The sequence below is a fragment of the Physeter macrocephalus genome, chromosome 1 (genome assembly GCF_002837175.3).
Source record: "Physeter macrocephalus isolate SW-GA chromosome 1, ASM283717v5, whole genome shotgun sequence".
Lineage (NCBI taxonomy): Eukaryota > Metazoa > Chordata > Mammalia > Artiodactyla > Physeteridae > Physeter > Physeter macrocephalus.
This window is the reverse complement of record NC_041214.2, coordinates 25,345,503-25,366,077: the sequence shown is the minus strand read 5'-3', so window position 1 is coordinate 25,366,077 and position 20,575 is coordinate 25,345,503. Positions and strand designations below refer to the sequence as shown.

The following is a 20,575-nucleotide window of genomic DNA, read 5'->3' as shown; positions in this document are numbered from 1 at the left end:
AAAAAAAAAAAAAAAAACTCTGGCTTGGAGAAATTAATGAATGAGATGGAGTGAAAAGGGCTGGGTGTTGGGGAGTCTAGGTTTTTCCATCCAGAAATTGACCATTAATTAGTTTTTTCATTTCAAATGCTCTCATTACATCTCTCTCTTCTTTTATTATCGTTCTTTCTAGCTCTGACATTCTATGATCTTTTGAGAAGCACACACAGTTAATTTGTGTCTTAGCAGTTTAGAGCATGACCAGGTCACTGGGCACTGAGGAGCTTTATGAGGGATGTCACCTGAGCAGAGAGGAGGAGGCTGTCTTTCCTGAGCAGGGGTACCAGCCGAGCCAGGGCCTGGAAGTGGGGCTCCGGGAGTACAGGAGTGCAGGGGTAACACAGGAGGGGTGAGAATGCAGCACTGCTCATGCTGGGCTGAGGAGGCCGAGCCAAATCTTGGCAGTGGGGAGCGAATGAAATCTTTGGATCAGGAGAACGGATTGATAAAAGTGCATTTGATGCTGGGATTGCAAATTTCTCCAAAGCTAGGCAGGTACCATGAACGAATGAAGTGCACCAGGTGTGGGCTCTGGTGAGCTGTCCATCACATGGTCCCACTGAGGGGACAGCCACCCCTCAGCTCTGGAAGATTATCTTATGAGAATACAACTCCAGTGTTGCTAGATCTTCCGATTTTTGAACAGAAATCTGAATTTTTATGTGAAATCTCCTGATTGGCAATGTAGACAACTGTATTAATTATGGTAAAAGGCAAGGCTGCTGTAACAAATACATTTCAAAATACAGTGGCTTTAAGAAGATGGACATTTATTTCTCTGAGGTTGTGGCCCAGGCTGGTGGGCTGGGAGGTCGGGGGCCAGCTGAGCTCCACGTTGTCATTCAGGGACCACGCTCCCTCCATCTTGCTCTGCCATCCCTTAGGGGACCGTCCTTAACTGCATGATCAAAGCTGGGTCACCAGCTTGTCTGTGGTCCAGCATCTCTGCAGCTGCGGTCTTTCTGCCTTTGATCGCTCTCATTTCTCCCTCCCTCACTCCTTCTTTCCTTCTCTTCACCTCCATCCCCCTCTCCTTTCTTTCCTTCCTTTTCTTGCTTTATCTTCTTCTCTTTTTACTTCCTCTTATAAAATATATCACACATAAGAGCTCCCTGAAAGCACCCCAAAGCCTTCTCAATCATCATTTGCTTTCTCCTCCACAGAGGTAACCACTACTGACTTTCGTGGAAAGCATTTTCTTGATTTAAAAAAAATATAATTAAAAGAATATGGAAAGAACATAGTGTAATTTCTCCTGTTCTTGAACTTCATAGGAATGAGACAATACTGTGTGTCTTGCTTCATTTTTACTCAACAGTGTCTGTAAGATTCATGTTTTTGTTTATACTCTAGTTCATTTCTTTTCATGTCATAGTCCATTGTTTGACCATATAATTTATTGATCTGTTTTGATGTTTTGGATTTTATAAACACTTCTGGTCTGTCTCCTGGTGCCCATGTCCACAGATGCTCTAGCAAATATGCCCTATGAGTAGAACTGCTGGGTCATAGCAATGAACTTTTTCAAGTTTATTAGATAATGTCAAAACTTTTTTCCAAAGTAGCAATAGTTTATGATTCCCACCAGCAGCGAATGAGAGTTCCCTTCCTCACCAACAGTTGGCACTGCCAGATTTTTTATGTTTTTAGCAATTTGGTGGTGTGTAGTAATATTGCTTTCTGGTCTTTAATTGCATCTCCTTGATTACTAATAAGATTGAGCATCTTTTCGTGTATATTGGCAATTTCAGTTTATTCCTTTGTGAAGAGCCAATTCAAATCGTTTGCAGTTTTTTTCTATTAGGCCACCTGCCTTCTTCTTAGCGAGCTGTGAGAATTCTTTGTGTAACGTGGATGAAGTCCTTTGAGACTTACATGTGTTGCAATATCTTCTCTCATTCTACGGTTTGTATTTCCATTTCCTTTATGCTATTTTTCTGCTGAACAGAAGCTCTTATTTTTAATGTAGTTAAATACGTATATATTTTTTTTCTTCATGGTTAGTGCTTTTGTATGTTTACAATTTTTCTTTCTCTATTGAGATCATTAAGCCATTCTTCTACATTATCTCTTCACATTCAGGTTTGTAATTTAGCTGGGCTTGAATTTTATGTATTGTATGAGATAGGTGTTCAATGTCCTCTTTTTCCATATGGACATTCAATTGTCCTAGCATCATTTATTGAGAGACTGTCTCTGTCCTACCCCTTTGCAGTGGCAGCTACGTCACAGCTCAGGTCCATATATTCATGAGTCTGTGAAGGAGCTACCTGGTCTATTCCAGTCCATGCTCGATTTTCTGTTCCTGCACCAATATCACACTGTCTTAAAAACGAGAGCTTTATACCAAGTCTTGATATGTGCAACAGCAAGTCTTCCTACTTGTTCTTCTTTGAGGTTTGCTTGGCTTTGCTTGGTCCTCTACACTGTATATCCACTGTGAATGAAAAATTGTGCTTGCCTTCTCAGTAAATAAAGGATGCTGCAGTCATCAAGCCACTACAGCCGCCCGTGACGGTGAGCCTTGAGGGAACTCAGGATGGAGACAAACAGGTTGCCCACGAAGCCACCCGCTATGGTGCACCCTGAAGGGACTTGGGCTGGGAAAGTACAGGACAGTGGCCTTACCTAGCTAGCTGAGGTTCATAGCAAAGGAATGATTTCAATGAGCCCAGACTCTTGCATCTTCCCATACATTAGGAAAGTGCTAATTTCATTCACTTGAGGTGGCTGGTTTTCTTTAATTAGCAGTAATCTTTTGACGTTCCAACTACCTGGTGTTTTGTTGCAAAAGCCCCTATGTATCCTGGGTCCTTCCTTCCTTCCTTTATTTATTTATTTATTTTATTTGGTTGTGCCGGGTCTTAGTTGCAGCAGGCGGACTCCTTAGTTGCAGCACGCCTGTGGGATCTCATTCCCTGACCAGGGATCTAACCTAGGCCCCCTGCATTGGGAGCGCAGAGCCTTAGCCACTGCGCTACCAGGGAAGTTCTCTCCCTTTCGTCTTCCAGTCAGTCCCTCAGAGCTATCTGATTGGCTGCATCCCAGGGTTAACTCCTCAGTTTTGTCTGCCAAATAAAACATAATTCTCAACTTTTAGGCTGTGCATTTTTTTTCAGTTGACACCACGAACTTTCAGTAAGTGGGTATGTTAATCTGAATAACCAAGTTTGTCACTAATGGAAGCAGTACCTTCTGAGTAGAACATTTATAAGGATTTGCATATGTTACCCCCAAATGGCACTCTAGAAAACACGATACAAATGTGCACCCCCAAAGCAGGTCAGAACAAGATTTAGCATGGAGAAGGACCATTTATATGTTTTGTGATTTAATTTAGGTGGTGGTATAATGTTGACCTCATGCCTCTAGTAGCTGTTCAAAAAGTATATGCTGAATATAAGAATCTTTTGTATGAACAGAATGCCGAGTGTAATGGCAAGCAGAATGTGTTTTCCCTTCTCATTGTAACTGTGTGTGTGTGGTACTCATGTGGCTTTGATGTTTGAAAATAATTGATTATATACTATTCTGAAAAGAAGAACGAGATACACTTAAAAGCAAATTGGGTGTTTTAAAAAGGTCTTTCTTGGGCTTCCCTGGTGGCGCAGTGGTTGCGAGTCCGCCTGCAGGTGCAGAGGACATGGGTTCGTGTCCCGGTCCGGGAAGATCCCACATGCCGCAGAGCGGCTGGGCCCGTGAGCCGTGGCCGCTGCGCCTGCGCGTCCGGAGTCTGTGCTCCGCAACGAAAAAAAAAAAAAAAAAAAAAAAGGTCTTTCTTAACTCTAAACCTTAACAACAAAAGCAAATTGTATGTATGTATATAGTTCACAGAAGCGTTTCAATGGAATTATCAGATTTGGGGTGCATGGAGTTTGCCAGCATCTTTTGCAATGCTCATGAGCTTGGAATGGAAATATTTACTGTTAAGTTAAGAAGGAAATAGCATGAAGTTGTTCAGTGAGCTGGAGCCAGGGCTGCAGGTTGAGCATAACTGCTTTGGGTTGCACAGGCGTAAACACAAACCCTCGGCAACTGAGCAGCTAGAAACTGGAGGATTAATATTAGACATACAATCCTAAACCAAAACCGGAACATAAAAACCAATCAGTGGCTCTAATAAACTGTGTGGTTCATGACCTAACATAAGTGAATGGGGTGATCTGGGATGCCAGATGGAAAGTGTAGTAAACAAACAAAAAACCCCACTTCAGCCTCTGTTAATGAGCATTCTGACCCTAATCTAATCACATGCAAATCAGAAACTCACCACACAGGGGAAGGAATTCATGGGGTAGAATCTGCATTGTACCAGGAAGACCCTGAACTGGACCCCTAAATGTTAATGGAGTAATTAAATGAAGGAAAGTTGCAGAATCAAATTTTATAGTCAAGATGTTTGTACATTCCCTCATTCATTCACTCAACAAATATTCAATCTTTGTTCAGTGCCTCCATAAGCAAGGCACTTGTGCTAAGTCCTAAAGCAGTTTTAAAGATGTACATGATGGTATTATAAAACGTTTAGACAGATTTCTTAAGTGGCAATCTACTTTTTTTTTTTTTTTTTTTTTGTGGTACGCGGGCCTCTCACTGTTGTGGCCTCTCCCGTTGAGGTGCACAGGCTCTGGATGCACAGGCTCAGCGGCCATGGCTCACAGGCCCAGCCGCTCCGCGGCATGTGGGATCTTCCCGGACCGGGGCCCGAACCCGTGTCCCCTGCACCGGCAGGCGGACTCTCAACCACTGCGCCACCAGGGAAGCCCAGCAATCTACTTTTAAATTGTTACATTTCCCATAAAATACAGTCCTTGTCTTTGAGAAACTTCCATTTCTGGCACGGTGTTTCTTAAAGACTAGGAACCCTACCACTCATGGTATGTCAGATTGTTTTCAGGAAAATGAGGAATAATTTTCAATTTTGGTCTGGGGCTGGTCTGTCTTTAACACCTACTAATTCACCCCTCCTTTTAAAAACAAAACAAAAAAGCAAAAACAAAACAAAACAAGACAAACAACAAAAACAAAAAAAAACCCAAAAAACAAAAACAAAAAAGAAAACAAAGAAAGGCTATAATCTAACTGAATTTAATAACTTTCTTTTGTTTTTTGTTACATTTATATTTGGTTACTTTTCATTTGTAAAAATTGATAATGGTTTTCCATTTATAGTGGTGATATACAATTTCTCTCTAAAATAAATATATGTTAGCTCTTGAACAGTGAATCAGATAAAATAAAATATTAAATAAACAATAAAACAGGTGGTATCTGGACATGACAAGAAGGAGTGAAAGTGGAAGAGGAATGAATGAGGTTTGGTAAACTGCCAGAGGAGAAGTAAGACACGCACACACATATCTGCTCAGCTAACTCAGTGGTTCAGACATGAGCTACCGACAGAAGGCGCTCTGGGCATTGGCTGCTTTTCTTCCTGTAGTAATCATGGAAGGCTCCCTGGAGGAGGCTTTTCAGCCTATCTATGGATGGGGACTAGCGTTGGAGCCAAGGGCCTTGCAAAACGGGGGAAATGACTGTGAAAGCCTGAGGGTCGAGGCGTGTGCTGCAGTTGACAGTGGTCCCCCCATTTAAGTGCATCAGAATCAGCTGGAGAGCTTTTCCAGGACCCTGCCCTTGGAGATAATGATGTTGTGGGTCGGGGGAGGGGAGTTTTTAAACCTCACTTTGAGCAGGTCTTTGGACCACAATTTGAGAGGGCCTGTTAATCTAGAGACTAAACACGGACCTGGAGGTCAGAGCCCATTGAGCATGGAGTCAGCATCCCTCTTGTGGTCATAAACTTGCAACATGGCTGCGCTGCTTCCACTTTCCTGAGCCTTCACTGCAATCCGGCTAACATCAGTTTCAGCACTCTCACGTGGCCCATGAGGCTTATACACATATTTGCTACTGGTTTGGTGGTGTTTTTGTGGGAGAGATTGGGAGGAGAATGCTTGGATGTGGGAAGATGGAGAGAGAAGATCTGCTGTGAGTTCTCTGTTCATGCTTTCTATATAAGCCTCGTGCAGGGCTAGGCAACCAGTACTGGGTCCTTGGAGGACAGGATGAAATAAGGATGCTAAAATTCTGCTGGACCTAGCTATTCATGGGTAAAATTAGTGCCTCATTTCCAGTCTTCGTGAAATTTCTATCCTTCTCTGGTGGGAGGTTATAAGGACGAGCTTCTGTAAAGTGCTTTGAAAGTGAACCATGATTATGCAAACAGATGACATTATCTACCTTCTACTGACAGCAAGAATTGGTGATGTGGGGAGTCTTGCAGGTAAATAAAGACTTTTTGAATCAGGAGGAACCATGGGATTAGACTAAATGTGAGCCCCCTAAGCACACAGTGCATATTCAGCACTTTGACTTGAACTGCCAGATGGATAGTAATCTGTTAGGGGATATTCTGAGTGGGTTATTTAAAAGGATGTAAAAGATTGCTGACCCAGGCTGGGACTGTGGGCAAGCTGTGGGCACATCTGCAGCTATTGAGTACATATTTCTAAGGGTTTCCAGCAGAACATAAGTAAACAATTGCCTGCCTGAGTGATATGGGAGTTTCATAATAGCCATAAATACTTAAGGTGATGGCCAATGTGGTTGGACAAATCCAGCTGTGTGCGGAAACAATGTTGTTCAGCCAAAACATACCAAATGGCACCATCTCTCTTGGGTTCTTCTCCAACACAGCACACCAGGCAGAAGGGCAAAACTTGAGCAATGGGTACCCAAGTGCTCTGATGTGGTGACACCGGCAAAAATGCTGCAAATAGGGGAAGATGTTGTGGCTTTCACGTCATTATGGACAGAGTTCAACAGGCCAGGGATCCAAAAGCTTCCAGAGCAGTGCCATGCATGTTAATCGAGAAGAACTAATTTTCACCAGAAGGAGAGGGCTTTCTTCTGTCATTAGTGGCCATTATTCTCACTCTGTTGGTACTGCCATTCTGTCAAGCACATCATCATATGCTATGATGCCGTCCATCATATCTTCATTCTCTGGGTACAGAGTCCAGGCAGCGGCAATGGTTGAACGTTGCTTCTCTATAATGGGTATAAAGCCATGACCACTCTGGTCTGGGCAGAGGAGATTTGAGGGAAAAAGAAACAAAACATCCATCATTAAAACGATAATGGAAAAATAAATCTGGATGAACCCAGATGTTTGTCATAAAAATCAAAACAGATAGTTTAGTATAATAAATTCCTAATTTCTTATGTTGTACTGAAATTTCATCGAGTCAATTAGATCCTGAAATAAATGAGAAATGGGGCATTGGCTGGAGATGAAGAGAACGATGTATTTTTGTACGAAGGCTAGGAGTTGAGACATTTATTGGATTGGAATTTGACCTGTGGCATTAAGATGTAGATTGTCTCCCAAAACTGTAAGTGGGGCACGGATTTGCAGAAGAAACTTTTCTGCATAAAAAGTTGTGTCCTAACAATGAAATCTTGCATAAAAATAGACAGCTAACAAGGCAAAGGAAAAGAAACACTCAACAGATCAACAGAACATTTTGTGCTCTCAAAATGGAAGTGGAAGAAAGCATGCTTAAGCCAAAAGGTTGCTCCTCTGAAGGAAGTAAAGCCACTTGTTACGTCGTGACTGAGAAAAGAGAAATCTGTTGAAAGACAGGGATATATCATCTGAAAACTAATGAGACGTTACATTCTGAGCCAAAATTGCATCCAACTTTTCAGCGTGTTAACTAGGCAAGATCTGAGCCAAAGTATAAAGAGTTGACCTAAAACTTTGGGAATTCAGAACTCAGAAGCTGCCATAGAAGATGAAAGCGGGGCGTGGGGCAGGGAGGGGCGAAGACCAACTGTAGACGGAGGAGATGCAGAATGAAACTATCTAGGTTAAGACCTACTTTCTTTCTCCGATGTTTTCCCTGGTTGGATTTTCTATCTTGTGACTGCCAAAACAATGTATGCATGAAATTCTACATTCCCCTGCATTCACCGACACACCACAGAAATTACACACAGAAGCCTGGAGGTCACCTGTGGAAAATCGCTGGCTTTCTGCATAATAGTTTGTCTATAAGTTACAAGGATGGAGATAACTTGGCCCAGAATGGAATTTGCTTTTGTGCGTGGCGCTGAGTACCATGAGACTCAGAACATGCCCAAAGCACTCGTCTCTCTTCAGAAAAAACTGATGTCACGATGGGTTGCTACTGTAATTAAGTGCGGGCATAGTTTTTTTTTTTTGGTTTCTATTTAATGCCAGCAAACCATCTATTTCTATGGCTTTAGGTAAATACGGAAGTTGAGAGTGAAGGACTAGTTCTGGAAATTTGTATTATTTTTACTTAGTTTTGTGCCAAGAACGTTCCCTCGTGCGTTTTTGCAGGTTGTATGCTGCATAAAGTTTCCAGCATCTGCTCCGCTGGCTGCGCTCCCTGGCCTGGGGCTGTACCTGGGGTGGGGACGGTGGGGAGGAAGCATTTCTTATTAATATGTGTGCTAGCAACTGCTCCAGAAGGAGCCTGTACTAGCTACCTGATAATCCTGCGCGACAGAAAAGGGAGTGAAAAGCCAGTCACCCACCTGCGTGCCCTTAAGTTATTTATTTAGGTGTTCATGCCCATTAACACCAGAATGGCTGCTACCAGGCTTCCCAAACTCTAACGTTCAGACCAGTCACTCAGCGATCTTGTTAAAATGCAGATTCCTTTTTTTTTTAAAAAAGGTCATGAAGAACCTAGGGGTAAGACGGGAATAAAGACACTGACTCTAGAGGGGTGGGATAGGGAGGGTGGGAGGGAGGGAGATGCAAGAGGGAAGAGATATGGGGACATATGTATATGTATAACTGATTCACTTTGTTGTAAAGCAGAAACTAACACACCATTGTAAAGCAATTATACTCCAATAAAGATGTTAAAAAATGCAGATTCTGATGGAAGCCATTGGGAGGCCTGAGATTTTTGCATTTCTAACAAGCTCTCAGGTGACCTTGATTCAGCCGATCCACTGACCATATTTTGAGTAGCAAGGCCCAGGGGACGTCAAGGCCAATGACTCCCAAGGTCAAACTCCAGTCCTGATGGCCTCATCCTTCTGTTAACCACTGAATCCTTCTCCCATCTTTCTGCCCCTACAAATCTCAACCAGAACACTCCCTACTCTGAAAAAAAATCCCTCGCTGAGCCAGATCCCCAAATGTCCTCACCAAAAAAGGGGTAGAAAAAGTGATATGGCATCCTTCTTTCTGCAGACCCCAGAGTTCACTCCTCCCTAAGGAGAAGATGCCCTTCACCTGGGGTTGGGGGCAGGAACTGTTATTTACTAACCACTCGGAGCCACACTGTGTGCCTTCCTCCTGCACTTGCCCTGGCTTTTACTAGCCATTCAAGGAGATGGCTATTATTATCCCATTACTACAGATGGAAAACTGAGGCCCGAGGAGATGACATACTTTGTCTGGGAACATAGAACTAGTAAGTAAACTTGCAGGGAATTGAATCCAGGGCTGATTTCAAATTCTGTACATGAGCCACTATATCTTTTTTTTTTTTCATTTAGTTTTTACTTTTTTATTTTATAAATTTATTTATTTATTTTATTTTTGGCTGCGTTGGGTCTTCGTTGCTGCATGCAGGCTTTCTCTGGTTGCGGTGAGCGGGGGCTACTCTTCGTTGCGGTGCACGGGCTTCTCATTGCTGTGGCTTCTCTTATTGCGGAGCATGGGCTCTAGGCACGTGGGCTTCAATAGTTGTGACACACGGGCTCAGCAGTTGTGGCTCGCCGGCTCTAGAGTGCAGGCTCAGTAGCTGTGGTGCATGGGCTTAGCTGCTCCGTGGCATGTGGGATCTTCCTGGATCAGGGCTCGAACCCGTGTCCCTTGCATTGGCAGGCAGATTCTTAACCACTGCACCACCGGGGAAGCCTCATGAGTCACTGTATCTTGTTTCTCCATCTCAAGGAACTTTATTTCTTCTGTCAGTAAAGAGAAGGTTTTTCAATTGATGGCCTTTTATCAGAGACTGTGTTACCTGTGGTAGAAGTCACACTGAAGGCATGGGGGTATTACACTAGACAGCTGTTTATTTGTTTTAAGCAGAATTCTATTACTGCACAGACATGTGGATGTCCCACGGAGTTTCTACCAGTGTGACATTATCTCTGCTTCCTCATGACACTTGATTTTGGTGACTGGTTGATTATTTTTAAAGTACTTCCAATCATGGACTAAAACCTCAGTGGCAAAGCTTCTCCAGTTTTTCAAATGTTGTGTTTCAAAAATACAGTGAAAGTCGTTGCTCCTGACTAACTGGGGCCAGGTGAGTGATGTGTCCAGAAGGTCCACGGTGAGGCAGTTGGCCATCTCTCAGTGCCTATAGGGAGGTCCAACCTCCAGGCATCCAGCTGTTAGGGGACAGTCTCTCCATGGAGAGAACAGATTTGCTCCAAGGAGCAATTCCTGCAAACTGGAGCTCTAGCCTGGGGATGAGGCTGCTGGTTGGAGCAAGGCACTCTACCCGTTCCCAGTTCAACTCCATTTAGTGTGTTCATAGCTCACAAGTTCTGGGGAACTGAGGGGGAGAGCCGGGTTGGGAGGGGGAAATGAAATCATTTTCCAAATGCTTCAAGACCACTTTCTAGCTGAGGATAGCACAAGACACAGCTCTCACTGCCGTTGGGAGATGTTTTGCATGGAGATGTGAAAAGAGTTGACAGAAGCTGAGTCTCTTGTTTCCAGGCAGTCATTTCTCCAAGAAGCCTCTTCCTAGAAGGGATTCATCCCTAAACACTTGGGCATGAGAAATAGCTTCATGCAGCCTGCTGAGATGAGCCATCAGGCCAGACCATCAGAGTGGTAGATGTAGCCCACACTAGTCCACGTTTCCTGAACTGAGCATTGATATTATGACATTAGATTGCATTGACTGCGCTTATAGGAACCGGAACCTACTGCCCCAACTCTATAGTTTTTTTAATTGTAGATCATGGAGACATATTTAAGGACATAGTACACTTTCCATACTGCGTAATTCCTTTTTAAGGACCCACAGTAATTAGCCAGCAAATATTTATTGAACAGTTATATGCCAGATAGGGTGCTAGTATTAGGAAAAAAGCAGTGAACAAAGAAATCACATGAATGAGTCTTACAATACAAAGAAGAGAAATTATTTTCTTAGTTCTCTATGTCAGGTAAAGCTGTCAATCTCCTGAGCAACTTTCCTTCTTTACAATGCCTACTAGGAAGCTCAGAGCCAATTTTTGGACTCACCTCTTGCAATTGCACAGGACCTCATGAAATGAATTGTCGTACAGACCATACCCCTGGCTTCATGTTATTTTTCCCTTTGATCATTTTTCTTGTGTTTATCTCTGTGGGCTACCTCACATTCCTGCTATTTTTTTTTGAATGGGAGGTTATAATTAAATAATAATAAAAGAGCCCAGCAGATCAGGGGTTATGAGTGAGCAGCCCAATCAGTGTTAGTGTGAGATAATGAGAAATATACATATATTGGTCTCTGTCGTTGGCTCCCGGCACAGGACTCCTAAAACCCTTGCAATTTCCTAAGTGATAAGAGTACTAGGAGCATCTTTTGTTCTAATGAGGGACTCTGGGTGGGCTTCTGGGTGGCTCCTGGATAAGGGCTGGTCACCAGAAGGACAAGCCATATTAGAAACTTAGAATTCGCAGCCCCAGCCCCCATCTTCCAGCGAGGGAAGAAGAGCTGGAAATGGAGTTAATGGAGTTAATGACAACATGAGAAGCCTCCATACATTCCAACAGTAGGGGGTTCAAAGAACTCCTCGCCGGTGAACATGTGTTGGTGCCGGGAGAGTGGTGAGCCCAGAAAGGGTGTGCAAGCTCCGTGCCCCTTCCCACATACCTTGCCCTGTGCCTCTCTTCCATCTGGCTGTTCGCCCATATACTTTATCGTATCCTTTTATAATAAACCGATAAACGTAAGTAAACTTCTCCTGAGTTCTGTGATCCGTTCTAGCAAATTAACTGAACTCGAGGAGGGGGTCGTGGGAAACCTCTTACTTAGGACCCATTGGTCAGAATCCCAGGTGGCAATCTGGATTTGCAATTGGCATCAGAAGTGGGGGGCAGTCTAGTGGGACTGAGCCCTTAACCTCTGGGATCTGACACTATCTCCAGGCAAATAGTGTCAGAATTGAGTAAAGTTGCTGGACACCCAGCGGGTGCCACAGAATTGCTTGGTGTTGGGGAAAGAATCCACACTTTTGGTGACCTGGAGTGTCAGAAGTGAAGTGAGTAGCAAAGTGTTCTGTGGAGGAGAAAGACACAGGTGGGAACCTGTGGGTTCTTCTCATCCAGCTGGTGATAAATAAGGCCAGGGAGAGGTGTGAGTGGTGAGGTCACTGGTGCTGATGTAGAGGCTGGGCTGGAGTTCCTCAGGATGACTGGTGGTTACATACGAGAATTTGAAGGTGGGAACTCAAGAGTTCCTTCACAGCCGTCAGACGATTCAGGCTATTTCCTTTTTTGACACTTAAGGCAAGCCCCTCTCCCCACCGCCCCAAACTTGACCCCAAACTTTAAACTCAATTAAGCAGAGCAGTTACCTCTGGAGGTTCGTGGGCTCTGTAGTGGGTTCACGAGTATTCATTATATTATTTAAAATCATATAAAAAAGAAAAGGGCCACCCTTGGACTAATGACAACAGTGTGTTTTAAATCAAGGATTATGATTAATCCAATTCTGTGCACTCAAGTTCCCCTGACAATGCATATTCGCTGAAACGATGACTGACTGAATCTATCTTGGTGCCCGGGGCGGGGAGGGGCAGGCGTTCCCCAGAGGGGAATCTTGTGGGTCCACAGTGACACAGACAGGCCTGGACGGAAACTGGCAGGGTAACCCAGCCTTACATCTTTTCTCGACAGACTGTGGAGGAAGGTCTGGGAAGATCTCTCTGCCACATCCCACAGGCTGGGCCCGGGGCCTACAGCACCCCAGAACGTTTGGCCTCCTATCTGTCCAGGATTAGGTAAATGCCATAGCAAGTTTCCAACAGCAGTTTCCTTTCCACAGCCCAGACCGCAGAGGATGGATTGAGGAGCCTCGTGGAAAAGACTCTGAATTGCAATAAACTCAACAGTGAGCTGAAATTAAGGACAGCCCTGTGGCCTGACTCCTCTGGCAACGAAATTATGTGACTTCTTATAGGTCTGGGTCATTACTATGCTAACGGGATAAGTGGCTTAAAATGAAAGGACATCCTGAACCCACGTGGGAAGACAGGCATTATCAAGTCTTTGGGTGTCATTAGCTGTGACCAAGGCTGGAATTAATCATGACACGGTGCAAAACGGTAAAACATTTGCAAGCAAGGAGAGGGTGGAGATGCTGGGACCTGTAAATTGATGCCAGCTGAGCACTCACTGTGGGGGGGGTGTCTGGCAAATGGATTTACTATTTTGCCAACTTGAGGACAGTGTTACAGAATGGCAGACAAAACTGTTTCTATGCAAACAATTGTTTAGAAAAGGGTCCTTACAGCAAATAACTGCAATTCAGGGGCTTTCTGAGTAACCACAAAGCCAGGGACTAAATTTTAAATATTCGACATTATTTTTCTTGGAACCAGGCTGAATATTAACGTCGAGGTTTTCTTGCCTCCCTAACTCCCTCTCTTCCACCAGTCTTTTAATGTGTCAATATCACTTCAGTTTCGTGGGGAAAGGGTAGAGGGAAAAAGGGAGAGGGGTAGAGACAGAAGGGGGAAGGGCAGTGGGTGGGCCCAGAAATGGAGAGATGGGAAGTCACTCCATTAAACTATCATCTTCGTCTGTAAACAGGGATTAAAAATGTCTGTCCTGACACACTCCCAGGGGAAATGCCATGCTGCTTGAGAAAGCTGTGAATAAAATTCGATCTCTACTCTCCCTCCCTCTATTTGCATAAAATCTGTCCCAGAAACGTCTCACCCTTACATTTTATCAGAACCACGGGGGTAAAAAATTATCTGAACTCTACCCGTGGCATTATGGATTCTTCTGGAAAACGAGGCTAGGTCAAGTTCTTGGAACATTTTTCTACCCTGAAAACGCATATGAATTAAGTCACTTTCTAAGACTCCTTGCCCTCCGAAGATTCGTACTTCAGTAAGACTCACTGAAGAATAATGGCGCAAACAACGTTTTTTAATTTAGAAGGATCTTGCTGAGAAAGGCTGCCCCAAATAGTACAAACATAAATTCGCAGGAACTTTGTCAAACTTCTAAAAACTCCATCAGGACAGGAGGCAGCAAAACGTCTCCAGGAGATCAGTCTGTTACCAGCGGCCCGTGAGCTTCAGGACCGGTCGTAGTTCGTAGCGACTCAGCCCAGGGCTCAAGCGGGGTTTAATCATCTGGGCATCTAGCTCCCCATCACCGTTCAATTACTGGAGGCTATTATAATTGTCCCCATTTTGCGGATGAAATTGAGCTATGGCTTAGTCTCTTTTGGTGAGAGATTGACAGAGAAACAGAGAGGAGGAGGAGGAGGGGAGGGAGGGAGGGAGGGAGGAAGGGAGGGCTGTTCCTCATTATCCTAAAAAAAAAAAAAGTACTTAAACCTTAACTTAAAAAATGATCTACTTCCAAAAACTGCGTTTCCTTTAGGGTGAAATCGTTTGATCTCATCTCTAACACCAAGAAGCAAAACAAGTATTTTACTGTAAATTCGAACAAAGAGTCACCCCCCGACCCCCCATCACCCCAATTCCCGAGGACGTCAGTCACAGCGGACGCGTCATTACGATCGGAGGTGGGGAGAGCGTCTGCTGGGGGCTAATAACACCGAAGAGGCCCTCTCCATGGGTGGAGTAGAGCGGGGAGAAGACGCCCCGCTGGCACACACCTCCGGAAAACTGAAGCTTCTTCTTTGACCCAGGGGTCAGAAAGATTTATTACTTCCTCGGTGAGGGAGAAGCCTCAGGCCAGCTGGAAGGGACGAGCCGGGAGTGGGAAGCCTGAGAGCCGCGCTCGGCCTCCTCGGAGCGCTCCGGGGCGCGGGTGCGTCCTCGGTCCCCGGAGAGGCCCGGCGGTGCCGACCCCGTGGGGAGAGCGGAGTGGGAGGCCGCTGGGGGATTTCTGCCCAAACTTTATCACCAACTCTTTCCGAGAGCAAAACTGTGCCGCTGAGCCCGGTAGCGGCACGGAGAATCCAAGTTTCCCAGAGATCGGGACGCCCGAGCGCTCCGAACCCCGCGTCCGTACCCTGGCGCTTGGCGCACGGATTGCTACGGCCTACGCCGCGCGGATGGCGGCCCAAGCGGCGCCGCTGTAAATCGGAACCCGCATCTCCAACCCCCAAGGCGGCGGCGGCGGGAGCTGGGCGCTGCGAGGGGGGGGGGCGGGCGCGGGACGCGCGGAGGAGGAGGGCAGCGCGCCGAAGGGGAGGAGCCGCAGCGACAGACGGCGGCGCGCACCAACCCGGCGCCGGCTGGCAGGAGCCGCGCAGAGGCTGGCCGGAGCGCGTTGCAGCCGCTCCGCGTAGGGAGAGTCGGGTAGCAGCATCCTCCCGGGCGCCGGCTTTCGCGCGGCGGCGGCGGCGGGGTTTTCTCCGCCCCGATGCCTCGTTGACCCGAAGAGGCTGGTGCCGCGGGGGAGGCGGGCAAGGGAGCGCTGCGGAGCCCGGCTCCTTTGCCTAGAGCTGTGTGTGCGTGTGTGTAGGGGGTTTCCGGGCCAGGCGGAGGCTGAGGAGCGGCGGGGGCTGCCGGCAATGCCCGCCCGGGCATCCTTCGGGTGATGGAAGAAGCAGCTGCTGCCGCCGCCGCTGCAGAGTCGCGCTGCGCCCCATCTACCACCGCCAGAGAGATGGGAAGATTCGGGGCGCGGAGGCCGAGAGCAAGAGAGGCGGAGCCGCTTTGCCGGGAGCTGGGTCCCGTATAAGCCCCCTCCCCCTCCCCTGCCTCGGCCAGCCTCACCTCCTCTGAGCGAGGAAGGAAGCTACAGTCCCGAGAGGGCGGCGGAGACGCAGATGGAGCCGGGCGCACTGGACTCAGCGGAGCGCAGAGCAGGGCTCCGGGCCCGGTGAAAGTTTCCCTTCCCCAGCCGCAGGGCGCCCGCTGCCCGCAAACTCTGCCCAGGGCTTGGGCTGCCAAGTCCCCGGGCCCCCTCGGAGGCGCGCGGACCCCGGGCGGAAAACAGCGCTCGAGAAGGCGAGGAACGAGTGACAGCGGGACTGACCGCCGGGCCGTGCTCCCGGGCCGCTCCGGGGAGCGCCCGCGGCTCCAGGTTAGCGGGGTAGCCAGGCAGACCCGAGGGCGGGCGTTAATTAGGGGGAGGAGGCGGCTGGGGAGGAGGGTTGGGGCGCACGAGCTTACTCCGCTTCCCCTCGCAGGTCCTTCTCAGAGCCGCTGCCATGGGAGAGCCGGCCCTGGGCGCCGGGGACCAGCCGCCGCTGCAGCCGCGCCCGCCTCGGAGTCGCGGCCCGAGTCCCAGCGCCCGAATCCGGGCCGCTGCGTCCTCCTCCCGGGTTGCAGGGCCGCCTCCGCCGCGCTGCCGGCCCGGGCTGTGCCTGTGATGAGCCGCAGCCCGCCGCGAGCCCTGCCCGCGGGCGCGCCCCCCCGCTTGCTCGCGGCCGCGCCTGCCGCCGGGCCGCGCGCCCTGCTCCCGCCGTGGCCCCGACGCCCGGGTCGCCGCTGGCCCGCGTCCCCGCTCGGAATGAAGGTGTTCCGCAGGAAGGCGCTGCTGCTGTGCGCGGGCTACGCACTGCTGCTGGCGCTCACCATGCTCAACCTCCTGGACTACAAGTGGCACAAAGAGCCGTTGCAGCAGTGCAGCCCCGACGGGCCGCTCGGTGCCGCCGCGGCGGGGGCGGCTGGGGGCGGCTGGGGGCGTCCGGGGCCTCCCCCGGCCGCGCCGCCCCGCGCACACACCCGTACCCCATACCGCTCTGCCGTCGCCCCCGTCCGGGCGGCTCCGGCAGCCGGGGCGGGGGCGGCGGGGGCCGCAGCCCCTCCGGGTAATGGCACTCGGGGCACCGGGGATGGCGGGGACAAGAGGCAGTTGGTGTACGTGTTCACCACGTGGCGCTCGGGCTCGTCCTTCTTCGGCGAGCTTTTCAACCAGAACCCCGAAGTGTTCTTCCTCTACGAGCCAGTGTGGCACGTGTGGCAAAAACTGTACCCAGGGGACGCCGTTTCCCTGCAAGGGGCGGCACGGGACATGCTGAGCGCTCTCTACCGCTGCGACCTCTCCGTCTTCCAGCTGTACAGTCCCGCCGGCAGCGGGGGGCGCAACCTCACCACGCTGGGCATTTTCGGCGCGGCCACCAACAAGGTGGTGTGCTCGTCGCCACTTTGCCCCGCCTACCGCAAGGAGGTCGTCGGACTGGTGGACGATCGCGTGTGCAAGAAGTGCCCGCCGCAGCGCCTGGCGCGCTTCGAGGAGGAGTGCCGCAAGTACCGCACTCTGGTCATCAAGGGCGTGCGTGTCTTCGACGTGGCCGTGTTGGCGCCACTTCTGCGCGACCCGGCCCTGGACCTCAAGGTCATTCACCTGGTGCGGGATCCCCGCGCTGTGGCCAGCTCACGCATCCGCTCGCGCCATGGCCTCATCCGTGAAAGCCTGCAGGTGGTGCGCAGCCGGGACCCCCGAGCGCACCGCATGCCCTTCCTGGAGGCCGCCGGCCATAAGCTGGGCGCCAAGAAGGAGAGCATGGGTGGGCCTGCAGACTACCACGCCCTTGGCGCCATGGAGGTCATCTGCCACAGCATGGCCAAGACGCTGCAGACGGCCCTGCAGCCCCCTGACTGGCTGCAAGGCCACTACCTGGTGGTGCGGTACGAGGACCTGGTGGGAGACCCCGTCAAGACCCTACGGAGGGTGTATGACTTTGTGGGGCTATTGGTGAGCCCTGAAATGGAGCAGTTTGCCCTCAACATGACCAGTGGCTCAGGCTCCTCCTCCAAGCCTTTCGTGGTGTCAGCACGCAACGCCACGCAGGCCGCCAACGCCTGGCGGACCGCCCTCACCTTCCAGCAGATCAAACAGGTGGAGGAGTTTTGCTACCAGCCCATGGCCGTGCTGGGCTACGAGCGGGTCAATAGCCCTGAAGAGGTCAGAGACCTCAGCAAGACCCTGCTCCGGAAACCCCGGCTCTGAGAGGGGTTCCCGGGAGACCAGACTCCCTGTGGTGACACCCACAGAAGGATTGTGGTGTGTTTCAACAAAAACAGCCCAGATCCAAACTGAGGAAGCCCACACATTCTCTTATAGATACATAATATAAATAACCACACAGGCACTTGCTGTCAGTGTTTTGAATCATTGAATTTCAAGGAACAGCCACAATACACACACATCTCAGAAAAGGCAAGGCTTGAAAGTTCTGACCCGCTGCCCTTCCTCTTCTCTCCCCTGCCTTTTCTCCTTTTTTCCTCCCCTCTCCCCGACCTGCCTTCCATTTTGAAGTGGGATGTTGATTAAATCAAGATCCAGTAACCCAAATCTTGTTTCCAGAATTTTCGTGGTATCTGTGAACATGTAGAAGAGTCGTTTGGATGTCGGGGGTGGGGTGGGAGGTGTGGGAGGGTGGAGAAAGGGGAAGTGGTCCAGGAGCAAAAGCCCCACTGGGCATGCTAAACCAAGGAGGCATTCTTCTCAGTAGACTTTTGTGTAAAAAGCAAAGGTTATATGTGAGTATTAATAAAGAAAATAATAAATAATATTCTTTTTTATATTTGCCTCCATTACTTTGGATTTGCCTGTGTTCCTTGTCCTGTGCAGCTTCAGACAGAATCTGCTTCTCCTCCCCCCACCCCCTTTTCCTGTCTGTTTCCTAGAAAACAGCTATAAGATGGGTGGGAGCAGCTTCAGACTCCTTGATAAGAGCCTTGGAGTTGTGTTCTCCCGTGTAAATCACAGCCTGTCAGGTTCCCAGGAATGGGGATAAATCTTCAGATTCTAAAGGCAAAAACCAAGCAGGGCAGTGGAGGAAAAAGCACAGCACTACTTTCCTGTTCCACTTGGAGCACAGAAAGGAAGAAGCAACCCCTTGAGGATCTGAAGGCATTCGGTTTTGATTACTCTTGAGTTAACACTGGGAAACCTTGAAGCAGAGACCAGTGTTTTGGTCCTGAGGCTAGTTCAGAAAAAGGATTTTTTTAAAAAGAGAAGTATGTAGTTCAAAAAACTTCTGACGATAAGAACACAAACCTCAAAACTTAGTGTGAACGTTTTGTTGGCAACGGTAGCAAGTTCTTTGGTTAGAAAAGTGACAGAAGTATTTGAGTTTGGAGCGTTTTTCTGCCTCTGACACAGTCCACGGAGGCATGTGAAAAGGGAAGTTTGATCTGGGAACTGTAAGGGTACCCACAGGTTATCCCCCTTTTTCCTGGCCTCCCATCCAAATTAGTGCAAAAGAGAATGTGAATTTATAATGGTTTACTTAGGTTGCTTGTGGGGTACGTCGCTTTCCTTTCATCATGTTCTCTGAAAGTAAAAACTTGTAAAAGAAGCTACGTGTTGCTGACAGTGTAAGTCTTCAACCAAGAGCTTCTTTTGGATACGAAAATAAATTATGGGAAAGAGGAAATGAAAATGAATTATGAGTTTGTATGTTGGATTTTGAGATTTGGTATTTTCCAGGGAAAAAACCATTGCAATTTTCCTGTAGTGGTAATGGTGTTGCTGCTGTCCTGAGCCCATTTGTACTGAAGCATTCTGCAGAATGTTGTATTATGATAAGTTATGACGCTAAATAGGAACAAGAGAGTGTAGTTGTATATTACATTAACTATGGTACAAGTTCAAGTTCATCATAATTTTATTTTACTGTAATTCATTGTGAGATTTGGGCAAGCCAATCTGTTATACGTTAAATGCTGAGGATTTCATTTTAAGGAAAATATAATGAAAAGGAATATGTACATGGGAAATATTTTAAGTATAATTTTTATTACAATGTGAAATCTAACTACGCTGTTAAGAATTCCGAGAGTTTAAAAGCACGGAGGTTAAAAAAAGGGGTGTATTTAGCAGTGGATTTTATAACACATTCTAGAATGGTTATTTCTTAATTTACTAAAATTGTTTATAGTAACTGTGTTTATTAATCCAGATTACAGCTATAACACATTGATCATGGTTTCTATGATATTTTCATGGTAGCGCCTATACTGAATTATCTTCAGCAGCAGTAGAATATTTGTAACAACTTTAATTGAAGAATACTTTAAAAGTAAATGAACAAAATAAATATTAATGTTGGATGACTAGAGATGAAACAGGTTTAGCAGGAAATTAAGGCAGCATCATTAAAAAGCAACCACTCTGAATAAAAGAACCATTTAAAAACAAATTTCATGTGGCATTAGAATCAACTCGTTTCACTTAATCACAGTAAAATTCATGCTTAGTGTTTGAGTGAAGGATTTTTAAGCAGTTGAATTCATTCTTCTCTCTGGATAGCTAAGGACTTTGATTGCATTAAAATGGATCACGATGTTTTTGGATCTTGTATTTAAAAAATGTGAGATGCCACGTAGAGGCTTTGTAGCCTGCAGCACATTCACGGTCTCTGCTCCGATGAAA

General features: G+C 47.7%; 1 protein-coding gene across 1 annotated transcript; it reads left to right on the top strand.

Annotated features, from left to right (window-relative positions):
* The first annotated feature begins 16,194 nt into the window (after positions 1–16,194).
* On the top strand, positions 16,195–20,336 carry CHST2 (carbohydrate sulfotransferase 2). The gene is made up of 2 exons (XM_024131867.2): positions 16,195–16,273; positions 16,380–20,336. Exon 2 carries the CDS (start codon positions 16,562–16,564, stop codon positions 18,143–18,145), a length of 1,584 nt encoding a protein of 527 aa, XP_023987635.1. The 5' UTR covers positions 16,195–16,273; positions 16,380–16,561; the 3' UTR covers positions 18,146–20,336.
* Positions 20,337–20,575: the final 239 nt, after the last annotated feature.

What these genes read in the sequence shown, in the direction of transcription:
- CHST2 (XM_024131867.2), top strand. Translation starts at nt 16,562, where the DNA reads ATGAGCCGCAGCCCGCCGCGAGCCCTGCCCGCGGGCGCGCCCCCCCGC.